The 20,702-nt window shown below is 45.0% G+C and overlaps 2 protein-coding genes across 3 annotated transcripts; one reads left to right on the top strand and one right to left on the bottom strand.

Moving 5' to 3' along the window:
• Positions 1-269: 269 nt before the first annotated feature.
• Positions 270-5,894, bottom strand: ribc1 (RIB43A domain with coiled-coils 1). 2 transcript variants are annotated; one of them, XM_061257755.1, is made up of 8 exons: positions 5,798-5,894; positions 3,918-4,103; positions 3,587-3,801; positions 3,118-3,232; positions 2,767-2,885; positions 2,140-2,370; positions 1,218-1,384; positions 270-1,072 (listed from the first exon to the last, which is right to left on the bottom strand). In XM_061257755.1, exons 2-8 carry the CDS (start codon positions 4,075-4,077, stop codon positions 991-993), a joined length of 1,089 nt encoding a protein of 362 aa, XP_061113739.1. In that variant the 5' UTR covers positions 4,078-4,103; positions 5,798-5,894; the 3' UTR covers positions 270-990. The 2 variants fall into 2 exon arrangements, with proteins under 2 accessions (XP_061113739.1, XP_061113738.1); XM_061257754.1 differs by lacking the exon at positions 5,798-5,894 and adding an exon at positions 4,580-4,616.
• Positions 4,889-19,692, top strand: smc1a (structural maintenance of chromosomes 1A). Its single transcript, XM_061257753.1, has 26 exons — positions 4,889-5,279; positions 5,888-6,076; positions 6,190-6,302; positions 6,701-6,904; positions 7,314-7,552; positions 8,223-8,481; positions 8,737-8,877; positions 8,998-9,080; positions 9,223-9,322; positions 9,722-9,829; positions 10,176-10,361; positions 10,500-10,679; positions 11,203-11,349; positions 11,661-11,798; positions 11,949-12,065; positions 12,329-12,435; positions 12,527-12,668; positions 12,816-12,961; positions 13,939-14,092; positions 14,450-14,560; positions 15,934-16,090; positions 16,465-16,619; positions 16,981-17,132; positions 17,303-17,372; positions 18,632-18,742; positions 18,953-19,692. The coding sequence occupies exons 1-26, from the start codon at positions 5,171-5,173 to the stop codon at positions 19,031-19,033; spliced, it is 3,699 nt and encodes a 1,232-aa protein (XP_061113737.1). The 5' UTR covers positions 4,889-5,170; the 3' UTR covers positions 19,034-19,692.
• Positions 19,693-20,702: the final 1,010 nt, after the last annotated feature.

Raw genomic sequence — 20,702 nt, forward strand, 5'->3', positions numbered from 1 at the left:
ATGAGTATTTTTGATCTTAAGAATTGGGGGTATGTAATTGGCTGGGATATAGCTGGAATAAATTACATTTACTTCATTATTTTTGACTGCTTTAATAAAGTAAATATTATTTTTGACAGCTGTAATGGAATTTATAATACGAGATAAGTACATGAGTGATGCAATCTGTCAGAGAGCAAGGTTGTGTTTATTCTCTTTATTATGAAACAAAACATCAAAATACAAAAAAGTGACAAAATACTCTATAAACATATCTCTTATCACGTTACTTCTAGAAATGAAAAAAATTATGACAATTACAATATTCAGAATTTGTCAAGCAACAGAACTGTCTACTCTCACTACAGTTTCCTTGCCATATGAGTCTAGTCTAGTTAAACTGCAACTTCACGCACATAATGCCTCTACAAAGCCTGTGCAGAGAGAACACTGGTACTGAAAGTTTTAAAATATCATACAGTGTATGGTGTGGGAAAGTAATAAATCCAGTTTGCCAAAAGCACATGGCTCTAGCAATTATGATTTACATAACAATAATCAAATGTATCAACTGCAGCACTTGTGCCCTGATGGTAGTCGGAGCTGATGATGTTGAGCTCATATAACCGAAGAATGGACAGAGTTTACATAAACAGAGCATATAACAACAATAACGACAGCTTTGGAAGCATCCCAAGTGATCCATGCTTAAATGTTTGCTGAGAATAGTAATTATCCAGTAAAATCCACACCATCTGCTTATGTTATACTAAACATTTGCAATTCATTCACTTCTTTTACTTTTGTGGAACCATGTAATTATGTATGCAGAAACATTCCGAACATAAAATACCACTCTGAAATAATAATGTACACAAAATATCCATATGTATATGAAGTAAGTGTCAACGCTACGCTGTGCGTGTCCAGTGTGTGTGGCCCTGAATTACGTCTCCCCTGTGTCAGGTGTGTCAGCATGCTGTTCTGACACAAAGAGGTGGTGCAGGGGTGCTAGCGAGAGCTAGCGCCAAACTGCGTGAAGTAGCTGGCTGCAGGTCGGTTGGTGTAGACATTCTGGTCCAGGTACTGCTGACTGATGGGGAGAGAGAAAGGAAGAGAGAAGGGGTGTCAGTAAGTTTACATGCATAATACGAAGCTTGAATTCATGAACAGTGTGTGTATGTGTGTGTGTGTGTGTGTGTGTGTGTGTGTGTGTGTGTGTGTGAGAATATACATACTGTGTCAGTTGCTCTCTGGCCAGCTGCATGTTGTATCTGTCCATCTCTGTCCTCTTCTGCCTCTCTTTCTCCTGTACTCTCTTCTCCTCCTCCTCTTCCTCTCGGCTTTGAGCCATCCGTAGGCTATCCCACGCTGCCTCTCTCTGCCTCTCGGCCTCTCTCTGCCTCTGAGAGGTTATTAAACACATCATATACTCTACTGAGAGGTTATTAAACACATCATATACTCTAATGTTTAGCAATATTCATTGAAGTGCATACATGAAATCACACCGAATAAATTATCAGCTCATTTCAACATTAATCGGGGATAAATATTGGCATGGTAAAAACAGCCAGATTTTAAACATTGGCATGGTGTCTCTTTCTCCACGTCTTCTCTTTGTCATGGTACCCTTAGCTAAACAGTCTTGTTGTATGTGTTTATTTGTTGACTGAGTGCCTGTATTTGTCTGTTATGTGATGTAATCTTTGTGGCAAAATGTGACCTTATTGATGGAAATGCTAGCTCTCAGCTCAATTATAATGATACCACAGTGCAGTGCCTGAGGACCAACTCTAGCTCTGAGGCCAGTGCAAGTCAAGGGCAATGGCAGGAGCACACCAAAACTAACATGAATTTCATGAAATCAGGCTGTTTCGGAATCGGGTCTTGCCAGATTGGACGATATTCGAAAAAGTGAAAAGGCTCTGGCACAGATCTAGCTTGGCTCAAATGTTCCAGCGCAAATGGGATACAATTTTCTTTCAGGGCCCAGTTCTGACAGTATGTATCCAACAATACCAGGTAATATGCACTGATGAATAACTGAACTTCTGAACACTTTTGAGTAAATCCAGGAGCTGCAGATTGCTGAAGATAGTGATATAGATATTAAACAATGTTGAACTGAACCTGCAGCCTTGCCTATTCTCTCTGTACCTCTTTCTGAGCTCGCTGCTCCTCCCTCTGCCTGCGTATGGCGTTCAGCTGCTCGTCACTCATCCCCTTCCACCTGTCCAACAGCACCCTTGGCCCGACCCCCCCCTCTCTTTCTGCGGCCTCAGGGCGCTCCGTCAGGAGGTCAGAGGTCATCATGTGCCACACCTCCATCGCGTTCTCCCCTTCCTCTTTCAATCTGTCCTCCTTCTGCTGCTGTGCCTGCTGGGCAGCCTGAAGAGGAAGAGAAAGTGTTGTATGGAAAAGCTGTATGCAAGCTGTATGTATAACCGCAACAGTACTCTTTATAATAGACAAAAAAGACCAACTGAAGCCCTGTATGCCAAATCCTGTAACATAAACATAATTAAACTGAAGAATGAAGAAACTTTTGCATTTTTAAAGCCTAATTTATTATGTGTTATCAATTAGGCTAAGGTAGCATTTTACATAAATCTTGAAGCTTAGAGCTATCCAGATATCTGACATCCATTTATTAGCTTTTAATGATAATGGGCATTAGATGTGGTTAGAGCTTGGTTGTTATCTGAGTAAAGAGTAAATGTGAAACTGTTTATGTTCACGTGCGCATTCCTAAGTCTGGCTGCGGAGAGAGTAAAGTATGAGTACCTGAGCCTGGTTGAACATGCTGAGAGCAACTTGAGCTTCTCTCTTACACTTGTCCTCCACAGCACTAAGCTGCAGCTCTCTCAAGTCTTGCTGTACCTGTGCTTGGCCCCATAGCAACTCTGTAACACAAGCAAAATACATGCAACACAGCATCTGCAGAACACATCGAAGCACAACATCCACACTACAATACATCCATATTAGAGAATATCTATCACAACACACTACATTGCATGCACACATACAGTACATTGCACAACACTGACACTAGCCTATAAAATATCTCCATTATACAGCATACCAGTGCATGGGTATAGTAATATATGTGTTTGAGAGTGCAGAGGTGTTTACCTGCTTTTTTTTTGTGGAAGCGCATTTTCTCCTTCGCCTGTGTCTGTGCTGTCAGACATCTTACATTTTCCTCCATCTGAGCTTTCTTCCTCTCTGTGGCCATACAATCACCTCCCTGAACACACGCATACACACAGAAACAATCACAAGCACACAAACAGCACAAAGCATTGGCAAACAGAACAGCTTATTAAAAAAATTATCTTTTTCCATATTTGAAAGGGGGGTGTGGACTCTGTCTGGTGTGAGGTTTATAACAGTCCTGGACTGAAAATCCAGGGTATGGTTATGCTTGCTATGCTGTGGCATAATGTAGAAAAAAAAGCTTGACTTTTGCCCCTAATAGAAATATATGAGTAAAAACGCAATAGCGTATTCCACTGTAGTGAGTAACACGTCAGATTTCTGTGTAGAATTCAAAAAGTTGCACCAGATTTACACCAAAGACCGTGTACATAACTCTACCTACCTGAAACACCTGCATGCTCGAAGGTCCGAGATCCTTCTCTGAAACCGGAGGATTAAGAACCTGTTGTTTAAAATTTAGATCAGCGTCACGGGAGTCCTCAGCGCGCTGGTGAGTTGCTCGGAACTGTACCAATTCCTGGGACAACTCCGCCCTCCTGCGCTCCTCTTCTGCAAACTGCTGCTTCAGGAGAGCATCGTGCATCGCGCTCAAGGATTCTAGCCAGAAGAGGGCGAAAATGTTGATTGGTGACACTGGTCTTTGGGAATTTGCGAACACATAAAAAATAGTGTGTCCTGGTGCCGCTCCTGTACACAGGTGTTGCCATACGTACCGAAAGCCTTGTCCCGTTCTCTCTCGACCCTCTGGCGCTCCTGTTTCTCTGCGACCTGCCCCCCAAGCGTTGAAAGGTCCACGCCGATGACCCGATTTCTGGTGTTGAAAATTCGTTCCTTGCGCGCCGCCTCTGCCGCACGTCGCCGTTCGATCGCCATTGTATCCGAGTCTTCCACTTCAGTCACTATTAATTTGTAGACAGTTTCAGTCAGAGAAAATTTTAATACTACAGCAAGCTGAATAGACTTTGGCCGTTCCTTTTGAACTGATTTTGTCTTCCAGACTAGCTAGGTTATAGTAATGCTAGATATTATGTTGGATATATGGAGGACTTTATCCAGTGACTTATCGAGGCATATTAACTTATTAGTAAAAAGTTATTAGCCGTCTTAACTTTAGCTTTAGTTAGATTAGTTTACTATGATCAACACAGCCTGGGAGATGGCTAGCTAGCTAATTGTCTAATGTTAACTAATTAGTGAAATTCATCAAAGATGAGCTCGTCTAACAGTTAGCTACACTGTATAGTATATGTTATAGTTATTTGGGTAAATTTAAAGCATTGAGATAAACACACACTGTGCGATACACTGTATAACTATTACAAGTTACAATAAAATCATTTTGTTCCTTTTGATCATAATTGAATAGAAGACATACTGTTATCCGAGCTACTGCGGTGAAGTCCTTCCAGAAAAGCAACTTGTCCGTGTGATCTTTTTTGTTTTGACGCTTTAGGTCACCATGGTAACGGCTTTATTAAATTACTATGGGGTGGCTTTGGGTTCTGCGCCGTCCACATACATTATATAATATGCTTTCTACATTGCATTCCTGCATAATGCACAAATAGCGCACAAATAATTAACAGGGTTCAGTTTGAATCATAGACTAGATTTGAATACACACTGTAATTTACATCCTCATGAGACCCCATTTCGTTATCTTCGCCAGGAAGTCTCGCGAGAATATCGGGTGCGCGCGCTCTGGGGGGATGTTTTTGTTTTATGGCTAGATTTTTAGCTAGCTGATAAAAACATAGGAAACTAAAACCTTTGCATGCGTTTTGAAATTATTAAATAAGAAAATCGATATCATATATGCTTACTGCATTGCACTAAAATATTTTAGGTGACAGAAAGGATTGTGTGCCGCTAGCTAGCAAGCTTGTTAGCCGTCGGATGAATGATCGGTCGTACTTAGTTCGGACGTCGAGCTATCGTTAGCTAGCTTGCAAATACACAGGACAAAATGGGTTATTTAAAACTGATAGAAATAGAGAATTTCAAGTCCTACAAAGGTAGGCAAATAATCGGACCTTTTCACAAGTTCACTGCGATCATCGGGCCAAATGGATCGGGTAAGTGTACACGTCTGGATAATAGGCGCTATCAAGCCTGCTAACTAACGAGAATATGCGTAACGTTGGCCGCCTTGTTGCGTCGGCCGTCAACCCAGAACAATTTAGACCGGGGATTTTGTCTTCAGGGCAAGGCCTACCATTGCAGCAAGTTCTGAATTGTAGCCTGCGTGTATACTTTGCTAGCTGGCTTAATTACCATGACGTTGGCTACGTTAAATGCGACTGTTTAAGCAACCAATGTATTTTGTAATCCTCTTAAATGCATTATCTGCCATTCGCTAGCGCCAGTTGCTTTTACTAGCCTAATGCCGTTAACGTTAGTTCTTTCGGAATTAATGCAGTCACTTATCGAGGCATATGAGCCGTAACATTATGAAGTGCACCTTTTTTATCCAATGCAATATAGCTGTTTTACGGTTTAAATGTTTACTAATTAGACAGCTTGATAACCGGGTAGCTACACAGACTAGCTCCATGCATGCAATTATTATGTTTGTTCCCACGTTATCTGTCACCTTGTACGTTCTCACTGTTCACGCAGTTCGTGGGCTATTCTCACTGTTCACGCAGTTCGTGGGCTATTCTCACTCAACCCCTTTTCACAGGCAAATCCAATCTCATGGATGCCATTAGTTTTGTTCTGGCGGAAAAAACCAGCAACCTGCGCGTGAAGACGCTGAAAGACCTGATCCACGGGGCACCAGTCGGTAAACCTGCGGCCAACCGTGCCTTTGTGAGCATGGTGTACCGGGAGGACAGTGGCGAGGAGCGCACCTTCACCCGGGTTATCATAGGTAACGCTATGCGCACATTGCTCGCCTGACAAGAGTCTTCTTAGCCTCTCTCAGTGAAAAGCTCGGTTCTTTTCTTGTTTAAAACCGTGTATGTTAACCTCTGTCTGCCACAGGTGCTTCCTCTGAATACCGCATCAACAGTAAAGTGGTGGGGCTGTCCGAATACAGCGAGGAGCTGGAGAAGCTGGGTATTCTCATCAAGGCTCGGAACTTCTTGGTGTTCCAGGTACAGATGACGTTACTAGCTTCACAGGCACTTTACCAATGAAAGTACGGTCAGGTTTGCTCTCAGAAAAAAACAGATGTGTGTGCAATTAAAATGTTCCATCCAGGTGTTTACATGTTTTTTATTTTTTTTATTTTTTTAAATTTTTTTTAATTTTTTTTACATATGACTATTGATTTTGCATTCACAGTATGACCTTGTGGTTTGGTTCATTAAGCTTATTCATTGAGATATTTATCTGTAAAAAAAGAAGACTTTGCAGGACAAAAATGTATATTGTGGTGTTCAAGTCATTTTCATTGTGGAACCTATTTCGAAACCCTGCCCTGACTGTCAGACACCAATATGAGAGGAGATCGTCTCGTGCCAACAATCTGTTTTTTGTGTCTGGCTCACAGGGAGCAGTGGAGTCCATTGCCATGAAGAACCCGAAGGAGCGGACGGCTCTGTTTGAGGAGATCTCGCGCTCGGGGGAACTGGCTCAGGAGTACGAGCGCAGGAAGAAGGAGATGGTGAAGGCAGAAGAGGACACTCAGTTTAACTATCACCGCAAGAAGAACATCGCCGCCGAGCGCAAGGAGGCCAAGCAGGAGAAGGAAGAGGTGGGTCTGTCTTCATGAAAATGAAACCTAGGGCAATCCTCCCTGTCTCAGTGTGAGCTTGGCACATCCCACTGATCTATTTCCCAGTTTTTAATAACTAGTTTTCACCAGAAATTTTGAATGAAATTGTTTATCACATTTCTGAATGTTGTTCACTATTTAACACTTTAACACTCATGTGTTAGTGTTAAATAGTTAAAGTGTTAAATAGTCTTCTAAGAAGAATAATGAAATGTGTTACTCAATTATGATTGATCCTTACTTTTGTGCAGTTATGGTACATTTCAGTTTACCTGTCCTGTAATTGGTATTTGAACGCCAGGCTGTCAATAAAACAAAAAAAGATCATGATATGATTTGTCATGGCCATTCATCCCTGCGCGCTCCCCTCCCCCTCCCCCCTCCCCAGGCGGAGCGATACCAGAGGCTGAAGGACGAGGTTGTGAGAGCCCACGTGCAGATGCAGCTCTTCAAACTCTACCACAACGAGGCGGAGATCGAGAAACTGAACCGCGAGCTGTCCCACCGCAACCGCGAGATTGACAAGGACCGCAAGCGGATGGACCGCGTGGAGGAGGAGCTGAAGGAGAAGAAGAAAGAGCTGGGAAGGATGATGAGGGAGCAGCAGACTGTGGAGAAGGAGATCAAGTGAGGAGCTGTTTGCTATTGTGTCCCTCTGTGTGCATACGGAGGAGAGACGTGGCGATTTCCCATGATCCTCCTCTGTAAGCGCCGGAAGAGGAGCGGTTATGTCATGTGATTCTCTGTAATGTTGGGGAAAGATAAGTGATTTCCCATGATCCTGTTTTCTGTCTCTTGTGAGGGAGTCTGCTAGAGAGATGGTGGATATTAATAGCCCAGAAAAGGACACAATTTATCAGACTGCTATTTACTAAGTATAATCACGTATTTTTGTATCTATATTCAATGTTCTGAGAATGTTTTAGCAAGGTCTGACCTTTACTCATATCAATCGGGTTATTAGTAGTATGTTTCTGCTTCATTGTAAATGGTTTTGTATAAGGGCATTTTCTATGTAAGTATAGTAATAATAATTTGTCATTTTATTCATAGTGACTTAGTTTAGAGTAAGCAGGGGACAATCCCCCCTGGAGCTATACTGGGTTAAGGGCCTTGCACCATCAACCTTCCTGGTCCCAGTTACATACCTTTGCCACTGGGCTACAGGCTGCAATATAATATGATGGACATAATATAATGCAAGATAATGGATATACTGTAATATGATGGGTATGCTGGGATATAATGTCATATCCTGGATATACTGTAATATGAGGTGACGTAACGCCTGCTCCAGGGAGAAGGATGCTGAGCTGAATCAGAAGAGGCCGCAGTACATCAAGGCCAAGGAGAACACGTCCCACAAGATCAAGAAGCTGGAGGCAGCACGTAAGTCCCTGCAGGGCGCCCAGAAGACCTACAAGAAGCGCAAGGCTGACATGGAGGAGCTGGAGAAGGAGCAGGGGGCCGTGGAGAACGCTCGGCAGGAGTTTGAGGAGCGCATGGAGGAGGAGGCGCAGAGCCAGGGCCAGGACCTCACTCTGGAGGAGAACCAGGTGAGTTTGGGAGGCCACGGTTTCGCATTCCTCTATTATACTGCAGGGGGTAATAGAAAAGGGAGGGTTTTTGATCGGACATGCTCATTGTTTAAAACTCTCTGTTGGACTCTTTGTTTTTGAATTTTTTAAAAAATACATTTAAAATTTGATTGTTATTTTATAATGGAGAAGTGAGCCATTTTTAAGCACATTTCCCAAGCGTGACCGTAGTTCTCTTTAACCTCCCCGTTTGCTTTCTCTCTCCCTCCCCAGGTGAAGCAGTACCACCGTCTGAAGGAGGAGGCCAGTAAACGGGCCGCTACCCTGGCCCAGGAGCTGGAGAAGTTCAACCGGGACCAGAAAGCCGACCAGGACCGACTGGACCTGGAGGAGCGAAAGAAAGTGGAGACTGAGGTAGAGGGAGGAGGGTTAAGGGCTTAAAGCACGTTCAGTCATGGGCGTAAAACGGCTGGGTAATGTGCGCAGGGAGAACAGGAGGGCCTGAGCAGGGTGGATGTTTGCTTTGCTTTTCAGGCCAAGATTAAGCAGAAGATCAGAGAGATTGAGGAGAACCAGAAACGCATTGAGAAGCTGGAGGACTACATCTCCACCAGCAGGTAGTGTCTAGCGCTGCATACTCAAAACACTCATGCCACAACCTTTGTGTTAGTAGTCCAGCTCCCTAACAATTGTTAGCCCGAGGTGTTCACTCACTCACTCACTCACTCACTCACTCTCTCCCCCCCCTCCATCTCTCAGACAGTCCCTGGATGAGCAGAAGCGCATGGAGGAGGAGCTGACCGAGGAGGTGGAGATGGCCAAGAGGAGGATTGATGAGATCAACCAGGAGCTCAACCAGGTAATGCCTCCTGCTTGGCTCACAGCGCACCCTGTCTGTATCCATGTGTCTGTAACCCTGGTGTGTGTAATATCTGTGTGTGTGTGTGTGTGCGTGCGTGTGTGTAATCTGTGTGTGATATCTGTGTGTGTAATATCTGTGTGTGTGTGCGTGCGTGTGTGTAATCTGTGTGTGATATCTGTGTGTGTGATATTTCTGTGTGTCTGTGTCTGTGTGTGTGTGTGTGTGTAATGTGTGTGTAATGTGTGTGTAGTGTGTGTGTGTGTGTAATGTCTGTATGCGTGCGTGCATGTTTGTAACGCTGCTGTGTGTGATGTCTGTGTATGTGTAATGCCTGTGTGTGTGATATTTCTGTGTGTAATGCCTGTGTGTAATGTCTGTGTGTGCATATCTTCACAGGTCATGGAGCAGTTGGGAGACGCCAGGATCGACCGACAGGAGAACAGCAGGCAGCAGCGCAAAGCAGAGATCATGGAGAGCATCAAGAGACTCTACCCTGGATCTGTGGTGAGAGAGAGGGGAGGAGAAAGGAGGAGGTTCTCAGAGGGACCCTTTATCTATCTATCTATCTATCTATCTATCTATCTATATATCTTTATTTATTTATTCTATTTCATTTCTTATTCTGCTTACAGCAGGACCCTTCATATATAGTTTATGTTGCAAATACCTAACCCTAACCTGATACCTAATACCTAACCTGAACCCCTTGACTTGGTTTTCATGGGACTTTTAGACTTGTTCTCAAAATGTATGATCTGCACAGAATGGGAAAATGTTGAGAGGTGTAGGACGAGTCTGTGATGGTGCTGTTACAGCAGCAGCAGGTTTACCCCGCTCCCCCCTCCCGCAGTATGGCAGGCTGATCGACCTGTGCCAGCCCACGCAGAAGAAGTACCAGATCGCCGTCACCAAGGTGCTGGGGAAGAACATGGACGCCATCATTGTGGACTCTGAGAAGACGGGCCGCGACTGCATCCAGTACATCAAGGAGCAGCGCGGAGAGCCCGAGACCTTCCTGCCCCTGGACTACCTGGAGGTACAGAAGCCCTCTCTACCATGTCCCTATGTCTGTGCTCATTCTGTATGAGACCCCCTGTGCCCACCCAGGCAGTGACATGTATAGTTGTCCAGTGGGTAAGTGCAGCGTGTTGACCTTTGACCCCCCCCCCCCCAGGTGAAGCCGACCGATGAGAAGCTGAGGGAGCTGCGGGGGGCCAAGCTGGTGATCGATGTGATTCGCTACGAGCCTCCGCACATCAAGAAGGCGCTGCAGTACGCGTGCGGGAACGCGCTGGTGTGCGAGAACGTGGAGGACGCACGCAGGATTGCCTTCGGCGGACCCTACAGGCACAAGGTAAGAACCCCATCCCCAGATCAGCCTACCCACGCCTGGCTGTGGTGAGGTTAACCTTTCCTCTGCGCGGCCCAAAGCAGCTGCGGTGTTGGCATGACAACAGCATTACAATTTAGTGGACTTGCGTGATACTGCATATCCTTTTAATGTTATGTTAAAAATATTCTTTTAAATTGCATAAATGCCAGATTGGCCGCTCACACACGGCTCATGGTGTTCAGAAGGATTTAATGTGTCAGACAGGCTTCATTAGCATTGGACAGGAGTTACCTGGTAACAATTGGGAATGTGTTAGAATAACGTGTTGATTAAGGAATACTGCATATGAGCGACACCATTGAGAATCTGGACCTTGCCAGTGTCGACTGTGGCAGGATCTCTTGGGGGTGACTGTAGACCAGCATTGACCAAGGATTGGGCTGCTTCTGTAAGCAGGGGAGACGGCATATCTATGTAAGCTGCACTTGAAGTGGCTCCATCAGACTAATATCTCTCTCTCTCTCCCTCCCTCCCTCTCTCTCAGACGGTGGCTCTGGACGGAACTCTGTTCCAGAAGTCGGGTGTGATCTCCGGAGGGGCCAGCGACCTGAAGGCGAAGGCCCGGCGCTGGGACGAGAAGGCCGTGGACAAACTGAAGGACAGGAAGGAGAAACTCACAGAGGAGCTGAAGGTTCGTGCCTATGACATCACTGTCACCATAAAACACAGTGAAATCTCTCCCGGTGTCTTTGTTGTGTGGATAGAGCACAGACACGGTGACCAGGCGATACAGGCTTGGAATCATTTTTATCCAGCTTTAATTATGTATTTTAAATTATTTTGTACTTTCGAGGGAGTTGAAAGAGATTGTCACTACTTTTAATCTTAATAAAAAGTTAATCACAGAATGTATTTTTTTCCCCCTCTCCCCGCCTCTCCCTCTCTTTCTCCTGCCCACTCCTCTCCCCCTCTCTCCTCCTCTCCCTCTCTTCCTCTGCGCAGGAGCAAATGAAGGCCAAGAGGAAGGAAGCTGAGCTCAGGCAGGTGCAGTCTCAGGCTCACGGGCTGCAGATGAGGCTAAAATACTCCCAGAGCGACCTGGAGCAGACCAAGACCCGCCACCTGTCCCTCAACATGCAGGTACGCACACACACACACACACACACACACACTGCCGCACGCTCCTGTGTGTCAGCCCCATTACCCTCTGTGTATTATACTGACATCGGTCTGAAGGAGCCGCCTCTTTCTGGTGCGGTAGTTGTGTATTAACCCCGTCCCTCTCTGCAGGAGAAGTCAAAGTTGGAGAGCGAGCTTGCAAATTTTGGGCCTCGAATCAACGACATCAAGAGGATCATCCAGTCTCGCGAGAGAGACATTAAAGATCTCAGAGACCGCATGAACTTGGTAAGAAATGAAATTCTCCACACACACACACACACACACACTCACACACACACAATCTGGCGCACACTCACGCGCACACACATACACTGCGTAGATTGTGGCATGTACATACTCACATTGTCGTGCTATAATGGCTCTGTATGCAGGTGGCAGGTCGTTCAGAGGGGTGTTTGTAACCGTCGCAGCAGCCTGTTCTGAAAGTGTTTGTTTGTGAGCGTGTGAAGTTCTGAGAGGAGACTGAGGTGCCTGCTGTGGTCTTACAGGTGGAGGACGAGGTGTTTGTGGAGTTCTGTAAGGAGATCGGCGTGAGGAACATCAGGGAGTTCGAGGAGGAGAAAGTCAAGAGGCAGAACGAGATCGCCAAGAAGCGGTAAGTTCCTCCTCCGCACATGTCCGCCCCTTCCGGCTCCACCTTTGACCCTTGAGGACTCGCCTTTGACCCCTGTGCTGACGCCCGGCAGGCTGGAGTTTGAGACCCAGAAGACCCGCCTGGGCATCCAGCTGGACTACGAGAAGAACCAGCTGAAGGAGGACCAGGAGAAGGTGCAGATGTGGGAGCAGACGGTGAAGAAGGACGAGAGCGAGATCGAGAGACTGAAGAAGGTAAAGAGGGAGGGAGGGAGCGACAGAGGAGAGGAATGAAGAGTACTGCACGGGCCAGCTGCCTTCACAAACTTACACCCCTCTCCCTTCCGCCTCTCTCTCTCTTTTTTCTCTCTCTCTGTCTTTCTCTGTCTCTCTCGCTCTCAGGAGGAGCAGAGGCACATGAAGATCATAGACGAGACGATGGCACAGCTGCAGGACCTGAAGAATCAGCACCTCACCAAGAAGTCTGAGGTCAACGACAAGAACCACGAGATGGATGAGATCCGCAAGAAGCTGGGCGGTGCCAACAAGTGAGTGCCGGCAGCACGCTCGCCAATGCATGCTCGCTCACGTCCATTCACGTGTGTGCGCTCATGTTCTGACACACAACATATAGTGGTTTTGGCAGTTCTCTCTGTGGCTTTGAGGATTGATTGCACACAGATTAATGTCTCTTTAAAAATGTTGTGTACCACGTTATGGTGTAATGAGTACACGTGAGCTGCAGTGTGGTGTGTGTGTGTGTGTGTGTGTGTGTGTGTGTGTGTGTGTGTGTGTGTGTGCGCGCGTGCGCGTGCGTGAGCGTGAGCGTGTGTGAGCTGCAGTAAGGTGTAATGGCTGTGTGTGTGTGTGTGTGTGTGTGTGTGTGTGTGTGAGAGAGAGAGAGAGAGAGAGAGAGAGAGAGAGAGCTGCAGTCAGGTGTAATGGCTGTGTGTGTGTGTGTGTGTGTGTGTGTGTGTGTGTGTGTGTGTGTGTGTGTGTGTGTGTGAGCTGCAGTCAGGTGTAATGGCTGTGTGTGTGTGTGTGTGTGTGAGAGAGCTGCAGTCAGGTGTAATGGCTGTGTGTGTGTGTGGGTGAGCGTGTGTGTGTGAGCTGCAGTCAGGTGTGTGTGTGTGTGTGTGTGTGTGTGTGTGTGTGTGTGTGTGTGTGTGTGAGAGAGAGAGAGAGAGAGCTGCAGTCAGGTGTAATGGCTGTGTGTGTGTGTGTGTCTGTGTGTGAGCTGCAGTCAGGTGTAATGGCTGTGTGTGTGTGTGTGTGTGTGTGAGAGAGCTGCAGTCAGGTGTAATGGCTGTGTGTGTGTGGGTGAGCGTGTGTGTGTGAGCTGCAGTCAGGTGTAATGGCTGTGTGTGTGTGTGTGTGTGTGTGTGAGCGTGTGTGTGCGTGTGTGTGAGCTGCAGTAAGGTGTAATGGCTGTGTGTGTGAGCTGCAGTCAGGTGTAATGGCTGTGTGTGTGTGAGCGTGTGTGTGAGCTGCAGTCAGGTGTAATGACCATGTGTGTGTGCTGCAGGGAGCTGACACAGCTGCAGAAAGAGGTGACGGCCATAGAGACCAAGCTGGAGCAGAAACGCAGCGACAGACACAACCTGCTGCAGGCCTGTAAGATGCAGGACATTCGACTTCCCCTCAAGTCCGGAACCATGGACGACATCAGCCAGGGGGAGGTACAGTCACGCCCACCACACAACGAGCACGTACACACACACACACACACACGCATGCACACAGTTCACCACACTGCAGCAGACACGCACATGCACGCGGGTACACACACACACACACACACACACACACACACACACACACACACACACACAAACAATACACCGCACTGAAGCTCTACAAACACACACATTCACGCATACAGTTCACCACACTGCAGCATACACACACAAACATACACACACTGCGCCACATTGCAGCGAACACACACACAGACACAAACATGTTGGTAGGTTTATATTTAAAACGGTAGCATGTAGCATGTTAACTAACTCTCTCTCCCTGTGTGGGTGACTCAGGGGAGCTCGCAGACTGAAGAGTCCATGAGCAGTCAGAAGACCTCCAGCACTGTGTTGGCCAAAGAAGCCCTGATAGAGATCGACTACAGCAACCTGTCAGAGGATCTGAAGGTGAGCTGCTAACCGCTAAACCTGTCTGCAGTGCGGGGCTATGACTGCTAACTGCTGGACGGTCATTAAAGCTAATGGAGGCTGAGCCTCCGAAATGGATTTTGAAAAAATTCAAAAATTGTCTGCCAAATGTATATGTTAATAGGAATTTGGTCCATATGTGTGTGCATCTTTCAGTGCGTACTGAAACTAATTTCCTTACACATGTACAGTACGCTTGTGAGGGCACCGAGGGTGATGTTCAACCTCACACACAAGCATTTTGTGTTGCTGTTCCTCTAAGCAGAAAGGGACGCTATGCGCAGGGAAAATAGGGAGAGCACAAGAATGCCATCTTGCAGCCCAAAACCTAGGGGAAACATTTGAATATTGCACTCTGATTTGCTGTAAAAATGTCATGACTGCCCACCAAATCCCCTCTTAACTGACAAACGGTAAATCACTATATGCTAACAGCTGCCATTTTAGAATGGTTTGCCTGCAAATCAGCATGCCCGGAAAGTAAAAGTCTGGTAAGCATTTTAGATAGTTATAACTTTAAGATTGCCATGGTATATGACTGAATGAAAAGTCAACTTACTATTGCTAATTTGCTATTCCTTTCCAATCAATAGCAGCAGGCAGTGAGCAGGGCCAGAACAACATTAATTTCAGGAGAGAGACAGTGTAGGATCCTGAGACAGATGCTCCTTATCCAGAGCGGGCGTTCTGCAGGCAGGAGTCTTCAGAGCGTGGTGAAATGGCACTTGTCACATGGTAAGCTTTGTGTTGTCACTGCACTTGGAGCCACCCTGGAGTTGTTATTCAAGTGATGAATGAGAAAATAATGAGGTATTTGACAGCTGGTTGGTACAACATTCACAGGATGGACCGCCTCGGGGGTGCCTTGCCCCTCTCATTTTCACCCCAACAGGTTTTTGAATGTTATTTTGAAATCCTTTTGGCAATTATGGAAAACACCAGCTCCAGAATAAATGGAGTAGAGCACAGTTTGCAGACACAGTTCAGCGGTGTTGTTTTTTTAACTCTTTAGTTCTTCAGCATGACTGAATGGGAAGCCTTTGTGTCCCAACACAAATCATCGAGCTGAACCGGGTCAGCACCAGGGCAGCTGCCAGCAGTGTCGTCTACCTCAGCATGGAAATCCCCTGGCATAGCTCTCCCAACTGTCCTCCAGCTGAGCTGCTAGTGAACACTTTTCTCTTAACCAGCATTTTTTTTTTCCAAAGAAAATGAAAACGATTTAAAGCCCAGTGTGTTGCTCAATTTGTGGAGCATAGATTTGGGGAACCGTTGGAACCCTAGTCTGCACACTGGGATGCTTTGGCTTAGGTTCGGCTGTAACCGTGTGTGTGTGCGTTGCGTGCACATAGGACGCGCTGTCGGACGAGGAGATCAAGGCGGAGATGAACAGCCTGCAGCAGCGGCTGAACGAGCAGCAGAGCATCCTGCAGAGGATCAGCGCCCCCAACATGAAGGCCATGGAGAAGCTGGAGAGCGTCCGCGACAAGTTCCAGGAGACCAGCGACGGTGAGAGGGCGCAATACGCTGGAGACAGTGTGAGACAGTGTGAGACAGTGTGAGACAGTGTGAGAGAGTGTGAGACAGTGTGAGAGAGTGTGAGAGTGTGAGAGTGTGAGAGTGTGAGAGTGTGTGAGTGTGTGAGTGTGTGAGAGTGTGAGAGTGTGAGAGTGTGAGAGTGTGAGAGTTAGAGAGAGTGAGAGAGAGTGAGAGAGAGTGAGAGAGAGTGAGAGAGAGTGAGAGAGAGTGAGAGTGTGAGTGTGAGTGTGAGTGTGAGTGTGAGTGTGAGTGTGAGTGTGAGTGTGAGTGTGAGTGTGAGAGTGAGTGTGAGCGTGAGAGAGCGCGTGTTGACTCTTGTCTGTGGTTCCTCTGTGGTTCCCCAGAGTTTGAGGCAGCACGCAAGCGGGCGAAGAAGGCCAAGCAGGCCTTTGAGCAGATAAAGAAGGAGAGATTCGACCGCTTCAATGCCTGCTTCGAGTCTGTTGCCACCAACATCGATGAGATCTACAAGGCCCTGTCCCGCAACAGCAGCGCCCAGGTGTGTGTGTGTAACATAGAAAACAATATGGATCAAGTGTCTGTTACGTCACTCATAGGCTTGTGGAAAGTGTATTGGAACCATGGAAGTGCAGTTCTCTGGAAGCGCCATGTACAAATTAAGAGGCAGAGACTGCGCCCTAGGTTAAAATAAAGGGGACTCTTTTATGGGCATGAAGTCCAGCTAGGTCAAGTTCATCCAGAATGTCTTTGATTCGTCCACAAAATATTAAAATATTGTCCAAATAAACACAGTAACTTAAGTAGTAATTGCTCAGTGTGGCTTTGTTGAACAGTGTTTGAAGCTGTTTTGTAGTTTGGTGTGTTGGTATTATGGTGCTGTCATTTCTTTCTGCACATAGGCGTTTCTGGGGCCAGAGAATCCAGAGGAGCCATATTTAGATGGGATAAACTACAACTGTGTGGCTCCAGGGAAGAGGTTCAGGCCCATGGATAACCTGTCTGGAGGAGAGAAGACCGTCGCTGCCCTGGCCCTTCTCTTCGCTATACACAGGTGTTTTGGCAATGAGCGCTGATAAATATGACTGGGCATTAGAAAACGTGGCGGGGACGCATTAAACCAATATATCTTAAGACATCCCCACCTGCTCTCCCTTTCTTACTCTTGCCATGCACCGGTCAGTCTGCACACAAGTCTGTAACGCTGTTCTCTCTCTCTCACAGCTACAAGCCTGCTCCATTTTTTGTTCTGGATGAGATCGATGCTGCCCTGGACAACACAAACATTGGCAAGGTCTGTTCACCACAGTGTGCTCGATCAGAAACACAACTGCCTTTCATCTGTCTGTCACTGTGGGCAGCATTATGTACATATAGTGCAGTCCATAAGTATTTGGACAGTGACTATCTCTGTTTTGGCTCTGTACTCTAGCGCATTGGATTTTACATAAAATTGATAAATATTAGGTTGAAGTGTAGACTGTGAGCTTTAATTTGAGGGTATTTACATCCATATTGGGTGATCAGTGTAGGAACTACACCGATTAATTCTGGTCCTCATGTTTACAAACATCAAAGGCAAAGGCCAAGAATCAAGACTAGATAAGCTCTCCTATAGCTGCACTAAAGAAGCTATTGAATACACTTGACCAATCAGAAGCGCCTTTGATGCCATTTGTCCCAAATGTTATGATGCCCTGATGGGGGATGTAAAAAGGGCTGTAATTCCTACTCTGATCATCTGTTGGATGAAAATTGCCTGAAATTAAAGCTGTCAGTCTCCATTTAAACTAGTTCATTATTCCATTTCAAATCCAGTGTGCTGTCGTACAGAGCCACAACCACAGGAATTGTCTTTGTCCAAATACTACTTACGGACTGCTCTGGGGTATTAAGTTGTGTGTGTTAATGCTGGTTTATACTCCATCGCTCGACTGAAATCGCAGAATGTTCATGAATTATCTAAAGTCGCCTGACATTGACTATGATCGTTGTTTAATTTACAATGTTTAATTTATGAAGTATAAACCACATGTTACTGTGACCAGAAATGTCGGACCAGCCCAACGGAGTATAAACCTTTTAGCATAAACACACAGTCATGTGCACAGATACAGCGTGGTCCAAAAGTCAGAGATCACTAGTGAAAATGCCTCCATTTTGCATTCTTTTCTAATTTAAACTTTTAAATGACTAATTATATAATCAGCATAACAGTTTGAGTGAGAAGTTGAATCTTTGAAGGAATTACATTAATTTCAGAATTTCTTAGTATTTCTTATGTGTACCTTTTGAGCATCTTGTGATGTTGCTGAATGATTTGCTTTTGTCAGTCTTCAAGTGTGATTGTGTAGCACTCCTTTCTGCTCTTTGGTCTTTGAGTAGTTCTTGCAAAGCTTTGAAGTAACTTCCATTTGTTTTAATTTTTTCGAAATCATAAAACTGTTTATTTCCAGGATTACATGGAACCCCCCTACTGTATATGCAGCTATCAATAGTACTATACAAATAGCTGATATCTTTTCCATCTTGGATGCATTTCAAATCCTATAGGTGGCCAACTACATAAAGGACCAGTCAGTGCAGAACTTTCAGGCCATTGTCATCTCTCTCAAAGAGGAGTTTTACACCAAGGCTGACTCTCTCATTGGCGTGTACCCTGAGGTAAACACACAAGCCCAACCGCGTGCATGCTGGCACACACACACACACACACACACACACACACACACACACACACACACACACACACACACACACACACACACACACACACACACACGAATGCACACGCTCTTACACACGCACTATCATAATCATCATATTTACTTGCACACTTGGACACAGTTTTAACGAAACCCCTTCTTTCCACAGCAAGGAGACTGCGTCATCAGCAAAGTTCTGACTTTTGACCTCTCGCAGTATCCGGACGCCAACCCTAACCCCAACGAATAGGAGAGCGAACCTCCAGCACACAGCGCTGAACACCACAAACACCAACTGTTCCGAGCACACTAGGCTGCCCCTACCCAGGAGAGCTGAAGCAGTGTTATCGGTGATATGTTAGGGACCATGTGTCACGCGTGCAGCGATGTGTGTTCTGTACATGTACACTTCCTGTCATTTACATTTGTGGCTTTTTTTTAGTCCTGCTTGCGCATTTTTATCATGTAGAATTGAGAACTGTATGAATTCTCTTTTTTGGGCTAGGGGCTAGGGGGGTGGGTTTGTGGTCGCATAGGATGCTGTTGGGGTCAGCAGCTGGAAACCAGTGACTGCCCGCATTTTGTAACATTTTCAGAACTTATTCGTCTTCTAAAGGTGTCTGTGCAGATTTTACACTGTGTGTGTCCAGCCCAAAGCCAACAAATCATGCTCTTGCATTTCCATAGGCTCTATTGTGTTCCCTCTTTGTTTTCTTCTACTCTATCCTTCCCAAGTTAAGACTAGTAGCTTTCTTTAGCACGTGTAACCGTGTGCCGTGTAGTCTGTCGAGGCCGGCGATGACACTTCACGAGGTCACACCTCCCCCAACAGCCTCTGGCATTTTAATATCATGAATAATAAAGCTGTCTTACTTCCTCCTCCTCCTTTTAATAAAATAAAGTGCTGAATTGTTTGACTTTTGATATCTTTTTGCTATGGTCAGCCTGTTCTGGCTGAAGCTAAACAGGCCTTTGCTTGGTTAGTAATTCGTTGGGAAAAACAAGCTGCTGGAATTGTTAGTGGCCAGTAAGGAGGCATTTCTCCCTTTTCCCTGAACAAAGCAGAAAATCCATTGTCTATTTTAGATGAGGTTCAAATTAAGTTCTGATTCACTGTCTACATGAGATCAGTATTTTTTTCACTGGCAACATTAAGCAAAAGGTAACTGCTTGCTTGAACACACTGTACATAGAGACACATGGATATAATTGCAGCTTGTTCAATAAGGATCTGTGTTGAATTACAGTAGAGACAGTCACCATTATAAAAAAATGTGGAATGAGACTACTTGTTTAAATAAAATAAATAAATATATATATAAATATGTGTAAAAAAAAAAAGGAATATAGAAATTAAAATGAATGGAAACGAAAATATAAAAATATAAATAAATTGGACCAAATGGAAAGGCAAAGTCTTGGAATGTAAATATCCAACCTGGCTCTTTTGAAAATCTAGAAATGAATCTAAAAAAGAAAATCTCCAGAAATTAATCTAAAAAAGAAAATTGCAAGATATTTTCATGTTAAGATTCATTTCTAGATTTCTTTTTCTTTTTTAGATTTATTTCTAACTATTTTCTTTATATTCTAGAATATTCTTTATATTTGATATTCTTTATATTATTTCTTTTTAGATTTTTAAAAAATTTAATCTAAAAAGAAAATATCCAGAAATGAATCTAAAAAGAAATCTAGAAATTAATCTAAACAGATTTGTTAGATACATTTCTAGATATTTTATTTTCTATATATTATTTATATTCTTTTTTATTCTTTTCTAGATAGTCTTTTTTAGATTCATTCATTCAACCTGAAAAATCTACAAATCAATATAAAGAAAGAATATAGCAATAAATCTAAAGAAATTATCCAGCAATTAATCTAAATTGAGTCTAAAAATCTAAATCTAAAAATGA

The sequence above is a fragment of the Conger conger genome, chromosome 10 (assembly GCF_963514075.1).
Source record: "Conger conger chromosome 10, fConCon1.1, whole genome shotgun sequence".
Taxonomy (NCBI): Eukaryota; Metazoa; Chordata; class Actinopteri; order Anguilliformes; family Congridae; genus Conger; species Conger conger.

What these genes read in the sequence shown, in the direction of transcription:
- ribc1 (XM_061257754.1), bottom strand. An exon ending in AGAACGGGACAAGGCTTTCG is followed by an intron (nt 3,802 to 3,917) that starts GTACGTATGGCA and finishes TCTTCTGGCTAG; the next exon opens with AATCCTTGAGCGCGATGCAC. An exon ending in AGCAGCGAGCTCAGAAAGAG is followed by an intron (nt 1,385 to 2,139) that starts GTACAGAGAGAA and finishes ATAACCTCTCAG; the next exon opens with AGGCAGAGAGAGGCCGAGAG.
- smc1a (XM_061257753.1), top strand. Translation starts at nt 5,171, where the DNA reads ATGGGTTATTTAAAACTGATAGAAATAGAGAATTTCAAGTCCTACAAA. An exon ending in GACTCTACCCTGGATCTGTG is followed by an intron (nt 9,830 to 10,175) that starts GTGAGAGAGAGG and finishes CCCCTCCCGCAG; the next exon opens with TATGGCAGGCTGATCGACCT. An exon ending in GCGGACCCTACAGGCACAAG is followed by an intron (nt 10,680 to 11,202) that starts GTAAGAACCCCA and finishes CCTCTCTCTCAG; the next exon opens with ACGGTGGCTCTGGACGGAAC.